The following is a 19,141-nucleotide window of genomic DNA, read 5'->3' on the forward strand; positions in this document are numbered from 1 at the left end:
GGAGATGCTAAGCCACCGCGCTTCTCACACAACGGCCAGTTTTCCTTTCTCACAAGTCCAAGAACTCGCCAATCTCTCTTTCTGCCGATTGGAAAAGCCGGAACCTGATCTCAACAATGAGAGAAAGGAAGACGCCAGCCTCGACCCAGAATGCAAAAGTCGCAAAGTTGTTCCATGCAGTCCAACAAATGACATACGCGGTTGTTATGCCGAAGCCAGCAATGGCTGCGCTTGCAATCGGTGTTGTTGATAATCAGCCCTTGTCCGAAGCTGTCAAGATGAGATAACTGACTGCGAATGCTTCTAGCGGCAAAAACGCCATGACGAGGCACGTGAAATCGTCGTTGGCTGGTAAAGAGGGTGACACGTAGGCAATGGCGCCTGTTATGATCCAGCAGGCTAGATTACCCGTAAATGCAAGAAGCATGGTACCAGCAGTCGGTATGTGTGGAGACTCGTGTATGCGATGTGTTTGAGATCCGGCTGCGCCGTCTGCCTTGGCTGTAGTTGGAGAGCCTGCGACTTTTATATTGCTCATTGGGACGGAAAATGGTGAACTGTTTCTTTGAGAGATTACGCTCAATTCTTCTTTATATCGATTCGTGTTACGGTCTTCGAGACTTTCTTGGTTTTAGTTTACAGGTAAGATGACGGACGCCAGGCTGTCACGTTCGTCTGGGTCGGATCGCACGGCACATCAGCAAATGAAAGGCAAAGTTCTTCAACCTTAGGTTCTTGGATTCGGCCTCTGAGTAACGTCACATGCGCACGAACATATTCAGTGACTGTATTGCGTTTGCGTGGAGCAGAGGCAGTTGAAGCTCGTGCCTAGGTAGTATTCGTTACTAGCCTGTCTTGGCTGACGCCACTTATCACCTGCACCAGCCACTTTCCAACCTTACTTCATCTATACTCTTCCTCAGCAAGCATTAAACCATCCTGCTCTATCCGTGGCAGCTCTCAACCTAAATATATACAAATCTCGCAGATCATGTCTTCGCGCGGTCTTCCCGACGTCTTGATGCAAAAGGTCGACGATTATGTCGATTCGCTGGCGCCCCAGATCCAGCCCCGCATCGCCTCCGAACTTGAAGTCTTCCAACAAAAGACTATCGACAGCCTGGAAACCCAGGTTGTAGACGCTTTTCGTTCACTGTTCGGTAAAGACAGGCCGTCTTCGTCGGATGGCAGCCGATCGGGCCCTTGGAATCTCAATGACGCAGCACCCGACGCCTATGGTGGACAGTCATTGCCTTTTGCGGATGAAATCGCCAAGTTGACGCGTAGCTTCGGTCAGATTTCTGATGAAGCGGGCGGGGATTTGCGCGATATATTCGATCTTACGGAGGGGAACCGAGGAGGCCCAGAGCAGTCTCGATCTGTAGACGGGGATTTCTCGTCTGGAGCTCGAGGTTTCCTTTCATCGGCTCTGAATGTCGTGCAAGATCATTTCGACGAAAGAGGGTCAAAGGGTGGTCAGTCCTTTGAGATTGGGGGCCTTCTCGGTATGATCAGTAGCACAATCAAGGACGCATCTCAGAACCCCGAGGAGAAGGCGAGACTTATCAGCCCAGAGATCAAGCAGACAGTTGGCGACAAGTTACGTCAACAACATACGCCTCTCGCTGAGCAGTTCACCCGCATAGCTCTGGAACACATCAAGCGCTGGCTTCGTGGAAACACAAGCACGCGCGACTTGGGTGATGGTGCGAAAGCCGAAATTGCCGAACAGGTGGGCGACCTGGTAAAGGGCCTTGGAAATTTGTTCGGGAGCAAAAAGAGCAGCAATGAGGAGACTTCGAGAGGCTTTGATGACTCTAGTCGTGATGGCGAGAGCAGTAGTGGTGGAGGCTTCTCCCGCGTCATCAGTGACAAGCTCAGCACTGGTCTCGCCAAAGTCCACCGAGAAGTGAGTAATATCACTGTACGAAATTTGTGTGGGAAAGATACTGACATGACACACTCATCTTTAGGTTCGCTTGGAGTTCCGTAAGATCCTCGGAGCAATCGAGAAACAACTATTCGAATTGTTACCTGATCAATTCCAACGTCCGCTCGAGAAGATACTAGGAGGAAATCCTTTCGATTCACAGCTCGACCGCGACGCGTCCGGTCCAGCAGATCGCGGGTTTGGAGATGACATCAAGTCCAAATTGCTCTTCAAGATCCGTGCTTTGGTACAAAAGGTACAAGAGACACTTCGAGAAAGTATACTGGGTGTAGTCAATGGTGGTCATCGCAAGTTTGAGCGTCAGAGCTGGGTCTTCGTGCAGGGCATGGTAGAACAGAAAGTACAGAGGTACCTGCCAGACGTCAAGATCAACGTCCCAGACGATATCGGAAACGAGAACGTAAGCGTCGGATCTCCGACTGCGAACACAAGCATGGGAGGAGGGTACCAACCTCCGTCGCAACCGCCACACAGTGACCATGGTCCAGCCCCCCCGTCTGGCAGTTACAGTGGACAGGAACATGTGCCGCAGGGATACAACAACCCCCCACAGTACCAGAGCCGTGATCAATACCGAGAGGACCCTAGACGCGAGTACCAAGATCATCAGGCGTCACAATACCCACCGCCTCAAGACTATCGACCCGAGCATCACGGGCCACGTCATGAAGGCTATGCTCCTCAGCAATATCAACCACCTCAACATCACCGCCCTGAATCATATCCATCTCAGGACTACCGATCTGAGCACCATGCCCCACCCACACAGGGTTACCATCAAGGACCTCCAGACTATCGTTCGGAGCAGTACCCACCATCCCAACAAGGCTACCCTCAACAAGAGTATTCTCAGCGTGACTACCGCGGTGACGGGTATCGGAGGCAGGACTATTAAAAGAGTCGCGTAGGGGCACTAACCATGTCAAGCGTGCAAGGTACAGGTGTCAGCTTGCGCGACTTCTTCCACAACCATACCTACGATTAAATAGCAATCAATTATAAAGCCATCGATGACTTCCCGTCCGTAGTTCTTAGGCAGATGTATGTAAGCGTAAGATGCATGACTAGGACTGCAAAATCTTTTCGATAATCGTAAAAGCCGAACTCCGGCTGAAGATTCCTGGATTACGTCGCAGATACGACTACTATAATAACTAAGCGCTACCGACAACTCCATAAATGCAGGCCCAAAGAGATCCGTGGTATCATATATCTGTTCCTCCCAACAATCCGTACGCCTGAATGATCCGTCCCTTGTAGTCCCCTTATGAGGACGATGACGCAGAATCTTCAGCAGAGGGCGAAAGCGAGGCTCCACCGGCCCGAAGAGCTTTCAGCGCAACGTCAACTTCAGTAGTCGCCATTTTCTGCCATTTCTCCCGCGTGTCTTGATCCGCCAATGCATCAGCACCAGCTTCACCAACCTTTTCGTATAGCAAACGTGATACGTCGCGATTGACGTCGGTATACTCCTGTTTCGTGACTTCTTTCTTCAGGTAAATGGGTTTTAACACAGCTGTAACCATGCGCTGCAGTTCGGCTTTGGTAGAATACGAGAGGGTCGGCCGGCTAGGCGACGAGTCCTTCGAGCGAGGGGGGCTGCTGAGGCCGACAGAGCGATGCGCGAGTGTGCGACGTCCGGGGCGGTCGTCGTCTGCAGGGGAATACGGCGAGTAGGTTGGCGACAATTGCTGGTCCTGTTGTACAGGTGATGTGGTGCGAGTAAGATTAAGAGGCGGCGGTGTGGACATGCCGGGAGGTTTCTGGTAGACCGGCGACAGACCTGGGGAGGAATGTTGGGGAGAACAAGCGCGCTCCACGATGATGCGCCGGGGCTGTGGGGCGGCGATCTCCTTGTCGCGCTCGGCAAACCGGTCGACCTCGACCTCCTGAAGCAACGATTGCAGAAAACCAGGCGCGGGAGTTGAACTCTCACCGGTTGGAACTGCAGGGGGCGATGATGCAGCAGCAGGAGCGTGCGTGCTAGCCACTGTGTTGCGGCGTGCGGCTGCCGACGATGACTCTCCGTTGTCGAGGTGCATACGGGTTCGAGGGCGCTTGAGCTTGCGTTCTGGCTTCTGCTCGCGAGGCTCAGAATCGGCAGGAGAGGAGTCGATGGACTTGCGTTTGCGGCCTCTTCGGCTACCGGTGCTCGCTACGCTGGGGGCAGGACGTGCGTCACCTTGGGCTAGCTGCTCGCGCGCCTTCTCGAATTGGTTCCACGCCCGCAGTTCTTCCTGTGACTCTGGATCTTTTGGTGTCTTTGGTGGCTCGCGATGAAGCGTTCGATTCGTGGGTCGTGTTGCGGCGTTGGAGTTGCGGCGTCGACCGGTTACAACATTGTCAGTGGCGATTTGGAAGCGAGTGCCGGCTCCGGCCTGTCGTGCGACTCGCATGCGCTGCTCCCATCTACGGTCGTCGCGTCGCGTGGCATCTGACTGGTTCTCAGACTGTTCTTCCTCGTCAAAGGGGAACTCGATGTCAAACTGCAATCGGTCCCAGACGCTCTGCCAGACGCCCACCCATTCGTCAGGGGCATGATTGTGACGCGGCACACGGCTCCGGCCGTTGATCCAGGCAGCGGGACCTCGTACTGCAGGTCGTCGTCGGGACGCGGCTTCCAGCAGACTAGGATTCTCAACACAGCCCTGGCAATACCAGGGCCCGCGAGATGGCATCCGGTCGAGTCCAGCACAGAAGACATGGCAGAGTTGTTCGCAGCTATGGCAGTACATGAGCTGCGATGCGTCGCCGAATTCATCACAGACCATGCATGCATCGTAGCTTCCGTCATCCTCCAGTATGTAGTCGTCGTCGATGATCATGGACGGATCGATATCGGCGACTTGCTGCTTGTCTTGCACGGCGTACTCGGATAGTTTGGGTCCTGGTGAGTTGTTAGTCGAAATTCCATGTCGACAGAGCCACCTTGTGCGGCAAGACATTGTAGGTTTGGGTAGAGGTCATGCTGAGCTTGACTGACCATTTAGCCAGTAGCTAGGCTACTATCAGCCAACAATAGCAGCGTCACAACCGCAGGGCTCCGTAGCATCCAGGACTGACATACCTCCAACGCGCGCGCTGAGCTCGACCATGTTGAAACTGGCTCGACATATAGGGCAACTGTTCGCTCGTTCGACCCAGGGCTTGAGGCACTCGTTGTGCAGATCGTGGCCGCATGGCAGTAGATGTGCGACCAAATCGTCCTCCTTGGTAGACTCTACGGCCGCCATCTTATCCTTGGCATGTGATTGGAGGTCGACATCAGCGCCATCCTCAAGCGGCTTGGTCGCCAGCGATGATGCGGTGGCGGTAGGGCCGTCGTCGAGGGGGACGAGATCGCCGAGGCAGACTATACACGTCTCGGCCATTGGTGTGATGCTTGGAAGTGAAAGAGCGGAAGTACTCGTCGACGCGATTCATAAGTTGGGAAGATGATCAAGTCGAGAGAGCGGGGACTGTGGTTTAAGTAGCGGACGCTAGTGGCTTGGCCTGCAGCCACACTCCTAGGCAGTCGCAACCAACCCCGGAAACCCGTGATGTTTGCCAGGAAGAGGATGCCCAAGTGGAGACTAGTGGCGCCTTTGGTAGTGTAGAATGCGTGACGAGATCCAAAGCTGCTGCGGGCGGGCAGATGCTAGATGATCAGTCATTCTTCGCGCTTACCTTACCACGTGTTCGGGACCCGAAGGAGCAGTCCGGATGACTTGCGATGTCACCGAGTGGTTACCTATGGTGTAAATATGTTTCAGTTCAACCGCTTCGCTATCTCTTCAACTCTTGATTGTGTCAGATGCGCTGTGGTATGCATACGGAAGGCGCGCTTAGCCTCAAGGTGCTCGCATCGGTTTCCGTCTCGCGTCTATGGGGCATTCTGAAGTGGGAAGGCCGCGCATACAAGGCCGGACGGACTGGAGATCTGGACAATCTTATCTTCGCGAGAAGACGTCACTATGGAATGCACTGATAAGATAACGACAGCTGCTGAATCTGGTGTTGATGGGCCGAACAATGTGTCTGCAGCGCAAGCTCCCTCGGCGTATGGTGACGTGCAGCGCTACCAATGCCAGCCCTTGTATATTCGATACTGCGTTGGAAGACGACTCGAAAGTTCCGCCTTTGTATGGACAAAGTAAAGCAATGTAACGGGTCTTGTATTTCTACGTGTAGCGCCTCGGGCGACCTTGTAGGCGCCGGACGAGGATACCGCGCGACGCGGACGATGTGAGTTCGCGGTATGTTTGCGGCGGCTTCTTGCATGTAGCTACCATCATCTTGAATCCTGCTGTCAGGTCTTCCTGTGAGATTTGCATATTAGCGACACTGCGAGAAACGTGGGTGTCGCAGAAAGCAGACCGCTTCATCTGCACTGTCGCGCTCCTCCACCAGGCTTCTCTGCCTTCATTGCCCGATCCAGAGAGATGACTCAGTCGTGCGATTGGAGTACAACAACTTGTGTGGAGGCCGAAAAGCCATTCAAGGATAGCGGTGAGGAATACAATTCATCGGCATGGAGGGGCATTGCTCAAATTCAGCGTCTGTTGCCAAGGCGCTTAGAATATTTCGAGAATAGTGCATGTCCACATCGTGATCTATGTAAAGGCTTACTCTGTACGTGGTATCGTTAGCTGACGATCATTTTGATCTTGAACTGTATTGTAGTGCAACACTCGCGATGCAGCCTTCCTTCTTATGAGGTGTACTGCGAGCGGTGCAATTATTGTATCTACCGCGCACGCCGGCGCCTGCCTCGGCATGACCGCAGGCATCCAAAAGAAGGGTCTTGTCCGAGTCGCGTAGTATTCAATGATTAGGAATTTCCCCTAGCTGCACCCCGATTGACGTTTTCTTGTCTCCTCGTCTCTTCTTTGCTCAATCACACACCCTCATCAGGATGGCTCAAGAATCGCGACAATATGAGCTGATCTTGCTGGGAGCAACCGGATATACCGGAAAACTCGTTGCGGAATGGGTGACTACCCATCTGCCGGATGATCTCAAGTGGGCTGTTGCTGGACGCAATGCGAAGAAACTGCAAGCTGTAGTCGACGAATTGACGAAGCTAAAGCCAGATCGCAAGCAGCCAGGTATGTGGCGACAGAATCTGCGTTACAAATATGTGACGGACAAAATCTGACGGGTCAGCTAACGAGACCTAGCTATCGAGACATGCGAGCTTGAGCGCCAACAGCTAGAAACGCTTGTTAAGAAGACAAAGCTCATCATCACGACGGTGGGCCCCTTCATGCACTATGGCGAGCCTGTCCTTGCCGCCTGTGTGAACAACGGCACACACTATCTAGACTCCACTGGTGAGGTGCCATGGATCTACGACATGGTTGCCAAATACGATGAGCTTGCGAAGAAGAACAAGACCATCGTCATCCCCGAGTGTGGTCTCGACTCTGTTCCTGCAGATATCATGGCGTACGTCCTCGCTCGCGAGGTGCGCAAGCGCTACGACGCACCCTGCGAGCGCGCCATCATGACACTCTACGACTTCAAATCTGGAATCAGTGGTGGAACATCCCTTACTATGCTGGAACTCTTCAAGAAATACTCACTCAGTCATCTCGGAAAGTCGATGCACCCATACTCGCTGTCGCCGGTTAGCGCAGACAACGTCGTCGCAGCACCGTCGGGAAGCTTTCCATACAGTCTTTTCGGTCTACAAAGTATTCCTGAGCTTGGAGGCATCCAGACAACTGGACTCATGGCAAGCGTCGATGTATGCATTGCACATCGCTCGTGGGGTCTGTACCAGTCTTCGGGTGACGACACCCTGCAATATGGTCCCAAATTCCGGTTCAACGAGTACGCGCGTGCTCCCAGCTTCTTTGTTGGGCTAGCACAGAAGGTCGTTCTTACTTCAGTCGCCGTCCTGCTTGCCATACCAGTAACACGCTGGTTGTTGGAACCCGTCTTCAAGATGGTCATCCCAAGCCCAGGCCAAGGACCGTCGAAAGAGAGCATGAAGGATGACTTCATGCACTACCGTGGCGTTGGCACCACTGGGGACGGAAAGAAGGTGATTGCCAACCTCGAGGTCGCACATGGTGGGTATGTTGCCACGGCGATGACACTCAGTGCCGCCGCCTTAGTCGTTCTCCGAGGCAGGCTAGAGGACAGCGAGGCGGGTAAGCTAGGAGGTGGCATTCTTACACCCGCAACACTGGGAGATGAGTACGTGAAGACACTGAATGACTTTGGCATGAAGATCAGAGTGGACAAGTAAGATGTTGAGCGGGAAGGCCTTTGGCCAACAATTGATCTCCAATATCCAATCTACGAAAAGTTCATTTGAACACAGCATGTACGAAACGAGCAGATCACTTGCTTTGATCGTAACCTTACCGCACTTGGCTTCATCATACATCATCCCTGGTCTTCTCATCAAAGTGTCACGAGAGCGATGATGTCAAAGAAAAATACGTTTAGCTAGTCTTGACGATGTACTCAGCTTGCTAATCAAGATCAATTATGCAAAATGACTGGACCTATTCCTCTCACTTTCAATGCACCTACTCTCTCGACTATTGTCGTTTCCGTCTTCAGGTGACTGCCTCAGCAAATATACAATAGAGACGTGATAGCTAAGCTATAGTCCCCTATTGCTGGGTTGTTGTTAATCGCTGCTTCAATTCTCTAACCCCTCTATAGTGGATATTGGAACAACAATGCATTAAACAGTACGATAGAATCTCCCCTTCTTGGGGAGCTTAAAGCAGTTGCCCGATTGTGTTCTGCTAGCCCCTACAGAAAGTCTCTAATACTAGTGCAGCGGCTACTTGGGCAAAAGCGTTTAGTTAAGGGTTAAATAGTAATTCCTGGTGCTGATGTAAGAAAGTGCTTGGGTATTAAACGCAAGTGTCGCTCGTCCTCGTCCGCTACGCCTCCTCTCACCGTCCACATCCAACAGAGTAGTGGCCAATAGCCCAGTGTGCTCATGACCCGCAGTGTGTCTCTTCCTTCTTGGTTGTACCATCTTCCTTCTGCCTCGCACCACCGGGTCCCTGCTTAGCCAAGGCTTCAATCATCTCCGCAACCGCAAGGGCCTTTGTCCGGTTCGCTTCTTCATCTGCGGGGTCTGAGAGGGTGTCGAGGCCGCCGAAGAGCCAGAGTTCTTGTAAATCGCGGATGAGGGTGGAGATGCCTTGTGCCGTTCGGATCTACGCACTGTTAGCCCAGCCCCGCTGCGTTGGGAAAGCTGGCGTGCGGTATGGAAGCTTGCGACGCACCAAGGCAGCACTTTGTTCTCTAATGACCAGCTCCCTTTGTGCAGACGTTGCATAGTCCAATGCCGGCGGAAACTCGGTTCGCGTGTCGTCTTCCGAGTAGTCGGTCGCATCCTGCATCTTCACGGCGCGAAGAATGGTGGAGAGGTAGCCGTCGCCGCCCCATGGGTCATCTTTCCGGTTGTCGACAATGGAAGTGCATAGTGCCTCGGTCTTTGCTGCAAGAGGGTTAGCATGCGCTTGACGGGTTCTCGTGTGTCTGCATCTCCATAGCGTATATGAAACATACCGAGAAGTGCCTCTTTCGTCCGCTCTGAAGGGTTCATAGCGGGGCTGCAGGTGTGTCTGGCGCTCTGAGTTGCGGAGTTTCGGGAGTGGCCTCCAGCCCGATCAAAGGGCTTATCGATAGCTAGCTCGCACAACTTGTGCTATGCAAACTTGGCTGCCGGCCCTGCATTCGACTTGATCCAAGCATGCGATCGCCACGGTGATCAACACGGGGGGCTTCAAGTCCCAGGGTCCGAGAGTGAAGATCACAGTCTCGCGACCCAAAACCTCGGCGTCGCGTCACGCTATTGATCAACCCGGGGCATGACGTCCTTCAAAGGGGCCCCGTGTGTCGCCAATCTGGGACCGAAGCATTTAACCATTTATCCCCGATGATACGATGGACCCGGTACCTGGTAGTATCGCGCCATGTCAAATCGAGTCCCAGGTGTCTGTTCACCCAAGGCATACACCTGGCCATGACGGCGACGTCGAAAGCTTCAGCGGCTCGTCACAAATTGGCTGACAATTTGTCAACGAGTCGTGCATGGGCATTTTGACGAGTTGGAAGCCCGCGGACAAAGTTGGGTTTAGACGTTCCGTGGACGTTCGGCCGTTCGCGTAATCGAAACCATCGTTACCAGCACGGATGATCGTCAGGAACGGCCGCCATACCCGTCTCCACCTGACGCCCGCTTGTGCTACAGGTCTTGTGTATCGTGCCGTCGTCGTCGTCGAGTCTTCGAGCAAAGCAGACATCTCACACATGGTCTGCTATCACGCAAGCTGAGAGTCTGAGACGGACCGTCTCATTCATGGCCCGTGAACTGGGCCGCAGATAGCGACCCTGCATCCGAAAGCCACGTTCCTGGTTCAATGGCTGGCTGCCTAGGCGGTAGACCCGGGAACGCCGCACCTTATCGCGCAGCGACCACCTTCCACTAGCCTGTTTGACACGGACAATGTCCGATTTCTTGTTAGAGGGCCAACGGAGCGCCGACTACTGCAATACACTGTATTGCTGACCAGGTTCGGAACTTGTCCCGTCTGTGGCTTGCGCCTTGCATGCGTCGCGCATGTATCACTTCCAGCCATGTGGGTCTGCATCGATAACATGCTTGGGATGCATCGAAGAATCCGAGCGAGGCCTATGTTTGCCGAAACAGAGACGAGTCGACGCAGCGTGCGAAAGAAGCCATGTCATAAGATTGTCGTGATTGCTACTGGCAACTATCTACGTGGATGTGTAAAATTTGCGGTGGACCATGCTCACTAATGTCGTGTGCTGAAACACTTGCAAAAACGCCAGGACTCCTGCGTCATTTGTGCTCCTTTAAACGCTCAAATCCTTCCCAGTCGTGATATAAGAATGAAATAGTTTAGAGGAGTAAGATATCGGCCCCAAGCGCTGTATTGCCAAAACGCCTTGGCCGATGTAAAATCACGCTAAAATGCAAGGTGCAGAGGTTCTCCAATAGGTCGAAAAATGGAGCCTTTGTGGTCAAAGCAATCAAACTTGCAGCACTCATACAGAGCACAGTATGCTGCGTCGGGAAAGGGTGTGCCATGAGCTGCGGCTCTTGGCACGCTGTGACGTAGGCCGCGAGTTGGGAGCAGAAGGTTGAGGCAAAGTCTGGGGTTCAGATATGTGTTTTCGCTTGACCAAAGTGGCTTTTGCAGGTTGTGGGTTGATGACGCGTACGATCTCGTCGTTATCGTCGTCGTCTTTGGACTCTTCAGACTTGGATGTGCCTGTCGCGAACATGAGTAGTTGAGCGTTGAATCAATTAGGGCTGCTTACGAGAAGAGGCTGAAGTACGTCTGGAAGTGTGAGAAGACGTCTCCGCCGAGTCTGCACCTAGGATTAGCGGGTTTGTTAACCATCAATGGCGTATTGCTTACCGTCTGGAGAAGAAACATTGGATAAAGGACTCCGTCGTTTGGTCATGGAAGACCTACTGCTCGCAGTCTGGCGCGGTCGTGGACGATAAGTCGCAGCAGGTGGGAATGCTGGTAGAGTGGGTACTGGCGGTATGTTGTCCGAAAGATGCAAAGGCTGGCCTGACACGGGTGGACCGCGTCCTCTAACACGGTTTTGCTCATCAATTTCCATGGACAGTCGCCGAATCACCGCGTCTATGGAAAGGCCCTCACGGCTCTTGGGTCTGTGGTTGACGGTACGAGTAGGGTTCGGTGTTACGCCGCTCCTGGCGCGCAAGGCTGGGTGTATGAGGTCGGACGAGTGGTCGAGTTTCCGTCGTACTGCTTCGGGCAGCGGTTGAGAGGCGGTTCTACTCCTTCTTGCGGCTTTGATCCGAGCCTGCAATTCTTCAGCGGCGACCAATTTGGGGTTCGCGGCAGGCGCATCCTCGTGTGCCAAAGGCTTGGAAAAATTGGTAAAGGGCGCGGACGTGGGTCTCGGAGGCTTTATCGTAGCAATGGGGTCTTTTTGGTTGAATGCTGCTGGTATGCTCCTGTGTTTCATGGACGTGGACATTATTGGTAGTTGGTGACGAACGGGGTGCAAATGTGTTAGGATCCAGGTCGAAGGGGTTTGCGGAAGGTGTTTGGCTTCTGGGGTAGCGTAATCTATAATGGATAATTATGATTTCCCAACAGTCGGGGCGGGAGAGGCACTTGCGTAGCGTGGGAACTGGGTTTCTGTCAATGCGCCGTTGCTTCTAGCGCTTCAGATGCAGATCCCTCTGTGAGGCGCAGCTGGTGAAACTCGAAAAGGCTAGCAGGCGTTGATAAACAATCCCAAGTTGCTTTAGCGACCGCCGACACAGCTCAGCTTCGTATAGGAGCACTTGAGCCTGGCCTCTCCAAATGCCACGGACTAACGAATGCGGCAATGGTCGCGGAACATAGCGCAACGTGTGCCATTGGTGATTGGCCTCCCGCGCTATCATCCCCAAACCCTGGAAGACTATGGCTAGACCATTGCCGATGCACCTACGTGTGCCGTGTCTATAGTTAGTAGTGTCGAGGCTCGTAGGATATATGACGAGGCGTCTGCCTAGGCAATGGTTCATCGAGTTGTTCGCAACGGTGACGGCTCGCGCAGTGCCATGGGCTCCCACGACGCACTGTGGCATTGGGATGGGCGCCGGGGGACGTTTGAAGGTGGGCGGGCGGCCAGCTATGGAGAAGCGCGTCCCGCAGCATGCATACTTGTGGCTGTCAGCTCTGCAGCTCGTGCACCACTTTCGCTATGGAAGGACGCATGTACAGCAAGTCGAGACTCTCGGATGCCAGCCCAGATAAGTCCAGGTAGACGCGCTGTGCATCTACCGGGAGTGGATCGTACGAGCCTTGCTTGTGAGGTAGTGGCGTGCGCGGCGAAGAGCCCCCGCCTCGTGGCATCGCAGGCCAAATGGCAATGGACAGCCCGGTCGCAGTGAGAGACAGCGATGGTTGTCTGACCATGGTGCCTTCCTCTATAGTCATCCCCTCGCTTATCCACCCAGTGCACCGCCAACGGCACGTGACGAATGGGTAGCCCCAGAGCTGCCTGCCTGCCTGTCTGCCTACGTATTCAGGCAGGTAGCCCTGGAGACGAGGGCACAGAGCCAGTCGGGCAGGTGCGTGTGAAGGGCCATGGGCGTAGGTTGCGATGGTGGTGCGGCGTCCACGGGTCTGGTGGAGCTGTGGGTGCCAAGCTGATTGCGTCAGTGAAGCCGGCGTGGGCAAGCGCGCATCTCAGCGGGCGCCGTCATACGAGGCGAAAGCTGCACTCCTTCACACCAAGGCTGGCAACGGGTCGGGCGACTGCATACCGGATTACTACCCCGCAACACACACCTCGCAGACCGCGCCCACACATCGCCGCGCTCGCCAGGGTTCCGCGTGGTGGTTACCTGCCCAGGCACGCACTGGCATTGCGCTCCAAGCAGCTAGTGGCCAAGGCCCTGTGCGCTCTCCCGCCTTCGTTTTGCGACCCACGACGCGACAAAGTGTTCCGAGGCTGATCTCCATCACCCTGCCCCGTCACCGCGCCATCGCGTTGTACCATCGACTGCTGCGCGCGCCGGGCCTGCCCCATCCACGCCCTTCTTGTCGCGTTCCCGAGCTCTGCGATAGCCCGCAAGCGCCGCCGCGCCTCCTAATCGTCATCCGCCAGCACAACACGCAGCCGCCCCAATCGCCCACCCCCGACCTCCGCCCCATCCACCGCCAATTGTCCGCTGCACATTGCGCAAACGATCGCGACCGCCCGCCTGCCTCCGGAGGGTACACGCCCTAGCCGGAGAGTGTCGACACGCCGCCGCCGGTTATGGCAAACGTCGCTCCGCCGCCTGCGAGCGAACGAAAGCGCGTCAAGGTCTACGAACTCAAGAACAACGACTGGTTCGACAGAGGCACCGGCTTCTGCAAGGGCGTCGTCGCCAGCGTACGTTCCCCCACATGACCCGCGAGCCACCCTCACAGTTGGCGCACTTGTCGCGGTATCTGGCCCAACAGGCGTTCCAGGCTAACTTGTGCGACCGCAGCAGGAGGAAGCGAGGATCGTGGTCCTCTCCGAGGACGACCAGTCGCGACAACTCCTCGAGACGCGCATCTCCAAAGACGACGGCTACCAGAAACAGCAGGGTATGCGCCTGTCCGCGCCCATGGCATCGCAGCAGCTAAACATGTGCAGACACGCTCATTGTATGGACCGAGCAAAATGGCACCGACATGGCCCTCAGCTTCCAGGAGCCCGAGGGCTGTGCTAGCATATGGTGAGCCGCGTGTGCCTTTCCGAGTCCACGTCGTATGCTGACGCAGAACAGGGACTTTGTCAATGAAGTTCAATCGCGGCTGCAAGCCCTCGCTCAGGGTACGTGACATGAATCGTCCCCAGCTTCCAGCAAGCTAATGCTGACACAGACGATGGTCTTTCAGACGACATCGATCACATCAGTCCCATCCTACTTCCCAGTCCCGACCTCGGCAACCTCCACGAAATCGAGAACCACATGCGCGCTGCAAATTCGACGCCCGGCGGCCGCGAAGCCTTGGCCAAGTTCATACTCGCCCAAGATTACATACCAAAACTCATCCCCTTGGTGGACATGGCCGAAGACCTCGAAAGCGTGTCAGACCTCCACCGACTGTGCAGCATCGTAAAGATGCTTATCTTGCTCAACGACACCGCCATCATTGAATACGTCGTAACAGACCCGGTGGTTCTGGGTGTCGTTGGGGCTCTGGAATGTGAGTTTCGGCCCCCGCGACCTCGCACATGGCTTGCTGACACTGCGCAGACGACCCGGATTTTCCTCTACACAAAGCCAACCATCGACAATATCTCGCCGATGAATCCAAGTTCAAGGAAGTCGTACGGATAGAAGACGAAAACATCAAACGGAAGATACATTACACGTACCGACTCCAATACCTCAAAGACGTGGTTCTTGCGCGCATCCTCGACGATCCTACTTTCAGCGTTCTGAATTCCCTCATCTTCTTTCACCAGGTCGACATCGTCCAGCATCTCCAAGCGAACGGCCCATTCTTGAAAGAGCTTTTCAGCATTTTCTCCCCCAAAGAGCAGAACTTGTCGAGGAAGAAGGACGCCGTCTTGTTCATCCAGCAATGCTGCGCAATTGCGAAGAGCTTGCAAGCCAACGTTAGGGCACAGCTATATCAGAACTTCATCAGCAGTGGCTTGCTGGAAGTGATACAGTTTGCGCTCAAGCACCAGGACGCTTCAGTTCGCGTAGCAGGAACTGACATACTGGTGTCTCTGATCGATCATGATGCCTTGATGGTGCGAAGTTACATCTTCAAGGCCATTCAGGAAAAGTCAAAACCGCTCACCGATACCTTGATCGAGTTACTTCTCATTGAGGTAGACCTTGGGGTCAAAGCGCAGATGGCCGATGCGATCAAGATCCTCCTTGACCCCAATGCCAACTCAGCTTCCATAGAAGCCCTCGGGCGGACGAACAGCGACTTCCTGGCCAAAATGAGGGGGCAACTGCCATCTATACCCCAAACAGACTCCTTCATACAGAACTTCTATGACGAGTCTGCGAGGAAGTTGTTCCAGCCTCTCAAGGATCTTGAGGGCCGAGAGTCGAGTAAGTGTGATTGTTCGTCCCCTTGTGATTCAAACTAACATGCTGCAGTGGATGACTTATCCATGCAAGAAGTATCGCTTTACGCCCATTTAGTCGAGGTTCTGTGCTTCTTCATCCGTCAACATTCCTTCCGTAGCAAATACTTCATTCTTTCAGAAGGTCTGGCAGTGCGGGTTGCCCAGCTCATGGGTTGCCCAGAGAAGCATCTGAAGCTTAGTGAGTCCCCCTACGTCGATATGATGGCTTCCACTAACGGGTCCCAGCCGCTCTCAAGTACTTCCGCACTGTTCTCGGCTTTCACGATGAGACGCACAACCGCCAGATCATCCAGCACGAGCTGTTTGAACCGATCTTGAAGATACTATACGAGACCATGCCGCGCGATAATCTCCTCAACTCGGCGTGCTTGGAGTTGTTTGAATTCATCAGGCGCGAGAACATCAAGATGATTGTTCAGCATCTTGTCGAGACATATAGAGAAAGATTACAGGAGATTACGTACGTGGATACGTTCCAAAACCTGATACTCAAGTATGATCAGAACCATGAGCCGGTAACGACCCAAGAGATGGACAATTCCTTTACGAGTGTGGATAGCGACACACCTGCACGACATGCCGCGGCTGTCAATGGTGGCAAGTGGGGCCAAGGCCTGAAAGATGCAGACCCAGATGAGGAGGCATATTTCAACACATCAGACGATGAGGATGATCATTTGTCTGGGGCCGGAAAGTTGGCCATGAATGGCGCATCGCCAGTGCGACCCCTCGTCAACTATCCAGATGATGATGCCGACGATGCCGATATGGACGACCTCGCCACCGATATGCCCGCCTCCGCTCACAAAATGTCGACAACCCAGTTGCCAGAAGGAAGTACATCCCCCAACTCGACCTCCGCAGGATCACCACCAGAACGGATATCGGAGAAGCGCCGTAGAGAGGAGGATGAAGAGGACGAACTCCTCGCAAGCATATCCACCTCTGCTGGGCCAAAGCGACGCGCTTCCACATCTAGTAACGCCAGTTCTGGAAGTTTGCGGAGTTTGCGTCGGAAGTCACCCAATGTCAACTCTGGCAAAGATGGTGGCACGCCAAAGAAGATATCGTTATCGATACCACTCAAGAGCAGTGGTGAAGGTGGCGAAAGCGGATAGTATGGCATGCCTCCTCCGCGATAGAGTAACCAGTATTCGAGTATGTGGAGGAAGTCTGGATTTTTGCTCTACAGCAAGCCTTAAAATAACCCAAAAGATACCCATTGGAAACTCGATAAACAAGAACGACGTTGCATGAAAGGGGTTGCGCGAGGTTTTGCTTCTTCATGCAAATGGTTCCGATCTGGTAGCGGCATTGCGAAGGTGTAATTATTAGGCGTTCAATGTCTTGACCATTCCGGCGTGGGGGTTTGGAACGGCCACGATGGAATGATGCAGCGCAGCGTGTCGTATTGTCAGCGTGCGTTCAGGTGTTGGATTTTCTTGTGCATGATCGAAGGTATCCGGCCTGTGTATTATAACTCGTTTTCGTGCGGGAATGTCAACTCGTATGCAAGTCATCAATCATCCGTGCTGAACGTGAAGAGATGGGATTTTCTCAACATTGCGCAAACGTGTCACAAGCATAAAATAGCATGGCGTGACACATGCAAACGTCCGTACCTCTGCGGCTGGATCACGTTCTGTTGTTTCCGCTAGCGCCGCTCGCAAGCCCGCGTGCAACTAATGCAACATCCCACGTCTAACCTTCATACAGCTTGCATTTCGGCTTCACGATCAAGCTCTCAGTGCCCGAAGCTTTTCCAATACCCAGACACGTCGTGCGATGCCGGACCAACGCTCTTCTACCAAGCCGAACAACACGACATCGATGGAAAACTCAGCTACGCACAACATCAACGTCTCCGAAATGCCACCTAAAACACCAACTCTGACTCTCATTCTTGCAGCCACACCGAGTCTCGGAATTGGAAACGGTGGAGGCTTGCCATGGCCGCAGCTTAAAAAAGAGATGGGGTTCTTTGCGCGAGTAACGAAGCGTACATCGCCTTCAGCGTCCACGGCGAGCATCAAGAAAGTAAACGCTGTGCTCATGGGTCGCAAGACGTGGGAGAGCATACCCCCCAAGTTTCGGCCTCTGAAAGATCGCCTAAACATCGTCGTTACGTCGAAGCCAGAAGAGTTCAAGAGTGAATTAGACAAGAATACGGAGGTCGAAGGACCAATGGTCTGCTCCAGTGTGTTGGATGCGATAGCACAGCTCGAGAAGCAGGATGATAGCAGACTCCAAGGCTCAGCGATAGAGCTGGATAAGATCTTTGTTATTGGCGGAGCAACTATATACGAAACGGCGCTTCAACTTCCGCAGACAAAACGAGTTCTCCTCACAAAGATAAAGAAAGAATTCGAGTGCGACACATTTTTCCCTGTCAATCTGGGAGAGACGACAATTTGGAGGAACGCGAGCAGAGAGGAAGTGCAGGCATTCACTGGAGAGGAGATCCAAGAGGGTGGGATTGAGGAGCAGGGTGTCGAATTTGAGTTCTGCATGTACGAGCGGGAGTGAGTCAATTAGAGTGAAAGAGCAGCAAACAAATATGATTCAACCGAATGATTCACAGTTCATGGTCGTGCCCAACGTGAGGAAGGCGCGACGGAGGAGGCGCTCTCACCTCCACCCTGCCACGTCATAGCAATCGATTGTTCGCCTTAAGCCCTTCCACCCATCAATCTCTCCTGTTCCTCGGATCAAACTCTACCCGCAACCAGCATGTCAAAGCAAGATCCACCCATGCAGTCCGTATGGCAAGAGCTATGGCGGGGAAGTACGTTATCCAAAGCGACAAGCACAACACCCACTGACTTTGAACCCCAGATCTCCCTCTCTACCTAGCCATGAATCTCTCGACGACAGCCAACATCGCACTCGTTACTCTGCTCCTCTTCGCCATCTTTTCCATCGCTTTTGAGATCGCCCGCATCTGGCTATCCCGTCGCACCCGTCAGACGCATAGCTACGTTCTCGTCGACGACACCGTCGGGATCTCACCGCCGAATTCAGGACCAGTATCCTTGTTGGCACGCACCAACCGTGGTCCCCGCTCGATCGTTTATGCCAAGGCAATCCTGCATGCTATCCTCTTTCTCGGCGTACAGGCAGTTCTCACTCTCCTCGTTGTCCAGATTGCGCGCCTCATAGCATCTACTTTCGCCACCGACCGCCGTCTTCGCAAGCAATGCGACCGTTTAGCGCAGAGGGGGCTCGAGTGCCCGGCTGCAACACGCTATCACAATGTCCTGAACGTTACGGTTGCCCTTGGTCTGTTTTGCTTGATCCGAGGTCTTCAATTGCACGCAGAACTGCCGACCCGCCCATCTCAGAACAGCAACCACAGCAACGGCTTCCTGACCCTCCAAGACACTTGCCGACGGACGATGCAGAAGGTGCTTGCAGCGCCCATTGCCGTGATCGTCCTACACTCCCGTGTGCCGGCGGATGAGCTGTGGAAGCACGCCAGACTGATTCTTGTTCAGATTTCTGTGTCTGTCTGCATCTTTCTTTGTGGCAACATTCTCTGTCTACTTGCCGCGTTCCCAGTGAGTTTTTTCCCGTCAGTTGACA

At 53.9% G+C, this 19,141-nt stretch overlaps 6 protein-coding genes across 6 annotated transcripts; 4 read left to right on the forward strand and 2 right to left on the reverse strand.

Annotated features, from left to right (window-relative positions):
- Positions 1-991: 991 nt before the first annotated feature.
- Positions 992-2,859, forward strand: J4E84_008185 (uncharacterized protein; the record flags this gene model as incomplete). Its single annotated transcript, XM_049390762.1, has 3 exons — positions 992-1,909; positions 1,974-2,351; positions 2,440-2,859. 3 exons carry the CDS (start codon positions 992-994, stop codon positions 2,857-2,859), a joined length of 1,716 nt encoding a protein of 571 aa, XP_049241469.1.
- A 357-nt stretch (positions 2,860-3,216) lies between these two features.
- On the reverse strand, positions 3,217-5,322 carry J4E84_008186 (uncharacterized protein; the record flags this gene model as incomplete). Its single annotated transcript, XM_049390763.1, has 2 exons — positions 3,217-4,838; positions 5,019-5,322. 2 exons carry the CDS (start codon positions 5,320-5,322, stop codon positions 3,217-3,219), a joined length of 1,926 nt encoding a protein of 641 aa, XP_049241470.1.
- Positions 5,323-6,845: 1,523 nt separating this feature from the next.
- J4E84_008187 (uncharacterized protein) lies at positions 6,846-8,186 on the forward strand (the record flags this gene model as incomplete). Its single annotated transcript, XM_049390764.1, has 2 exons — positions 6,846-7,038; positions 7,111-8,186. The coding sequence occupies 2 exons, from the start codon at positions 6,846-6,848 to the stop codon at positions 8,184-8,186; spliced, it is 1,269 nt and encodes a 422-aa protein (XP_049241471.1).
- A 709-nt stretch (positions 8,187-8,895) lies between these two features.
- Positions 8,896-9,512, reverse strand: J4E84_008188 (uncharacterized protein; the record flags this gene model as incomplete). Its single annotated transcript, XM_049390765.1, has 3 exons — positions 8,896-9,120; positions 9,190-9,404; positions 9,476-9,512. The coding sequence occupies 3 exons, from the start codon at positions 9,510-9,512 to the stop codon at positions 8,896-8,898; spliced, it is 477 nt and encodes a 158-aa protein (XP_049241472.1).
- Positions 9,513-13,729: 4,217 nt separating this feature from the next.
- On the forward strand, positions 13,730-16,677 carry J4E84_008189 (uncharacterized protein; the record flags this gene model as incomplete). Its single annotated transcript, XM_049390766.1, has 8 exons — positions 13,730-13,846; positions 13,947-14,046; positions 14,096-14,177; positions 14,229-14,275; positions 14,326-14,652; positions 14,703-15,521; positions 15,570-15,737; positions 15,785-16,677. 8 exons carry the CDS (start codon positions 13,730-13,732, stop codon positions 16,675-16,677), a joined length of 2,553 nt encoding a protein of 850 aa, XP_049241473.1.
- Positions 16,678-17,344: 667 nt separating this feature from the next.
- Positions 17,345-18,085, forward strand: J4E84_008190 (uncharacterized protein; the record flags this gene model as incomplete). The annotated part of the gene is made up of 1 exon (XM_049390767.1): positions 17,345-18,085. The coding sequence occupies one exon, from the start codon at positions 17,345-17,347 to the stop codon at positions 18,083-18,085; it is 741 nt and encodes a 246-aa protein (XP_049241474.1).
- Between the last annotated feature and the right edge of the window lie 1,056 nt (positions 18,086-19,141).

The sequence above is a fragment of the Alternaria hordeiaustralica genome (assembly GCF_023758085.1).
Source record: "Alternaria hordeiaustralica strain BMP 2776 chromosome Unknown scaffold_20, whole genome shotgun sequence".
Taxonomy (NCBI): domain Eukaryota; kingdom Fungi; phylum Ascomycota; class Dothideomycetes; order Pleosporales; family Pleosporaceae; genus Alternaria; species Alternaria hordeiaustralica.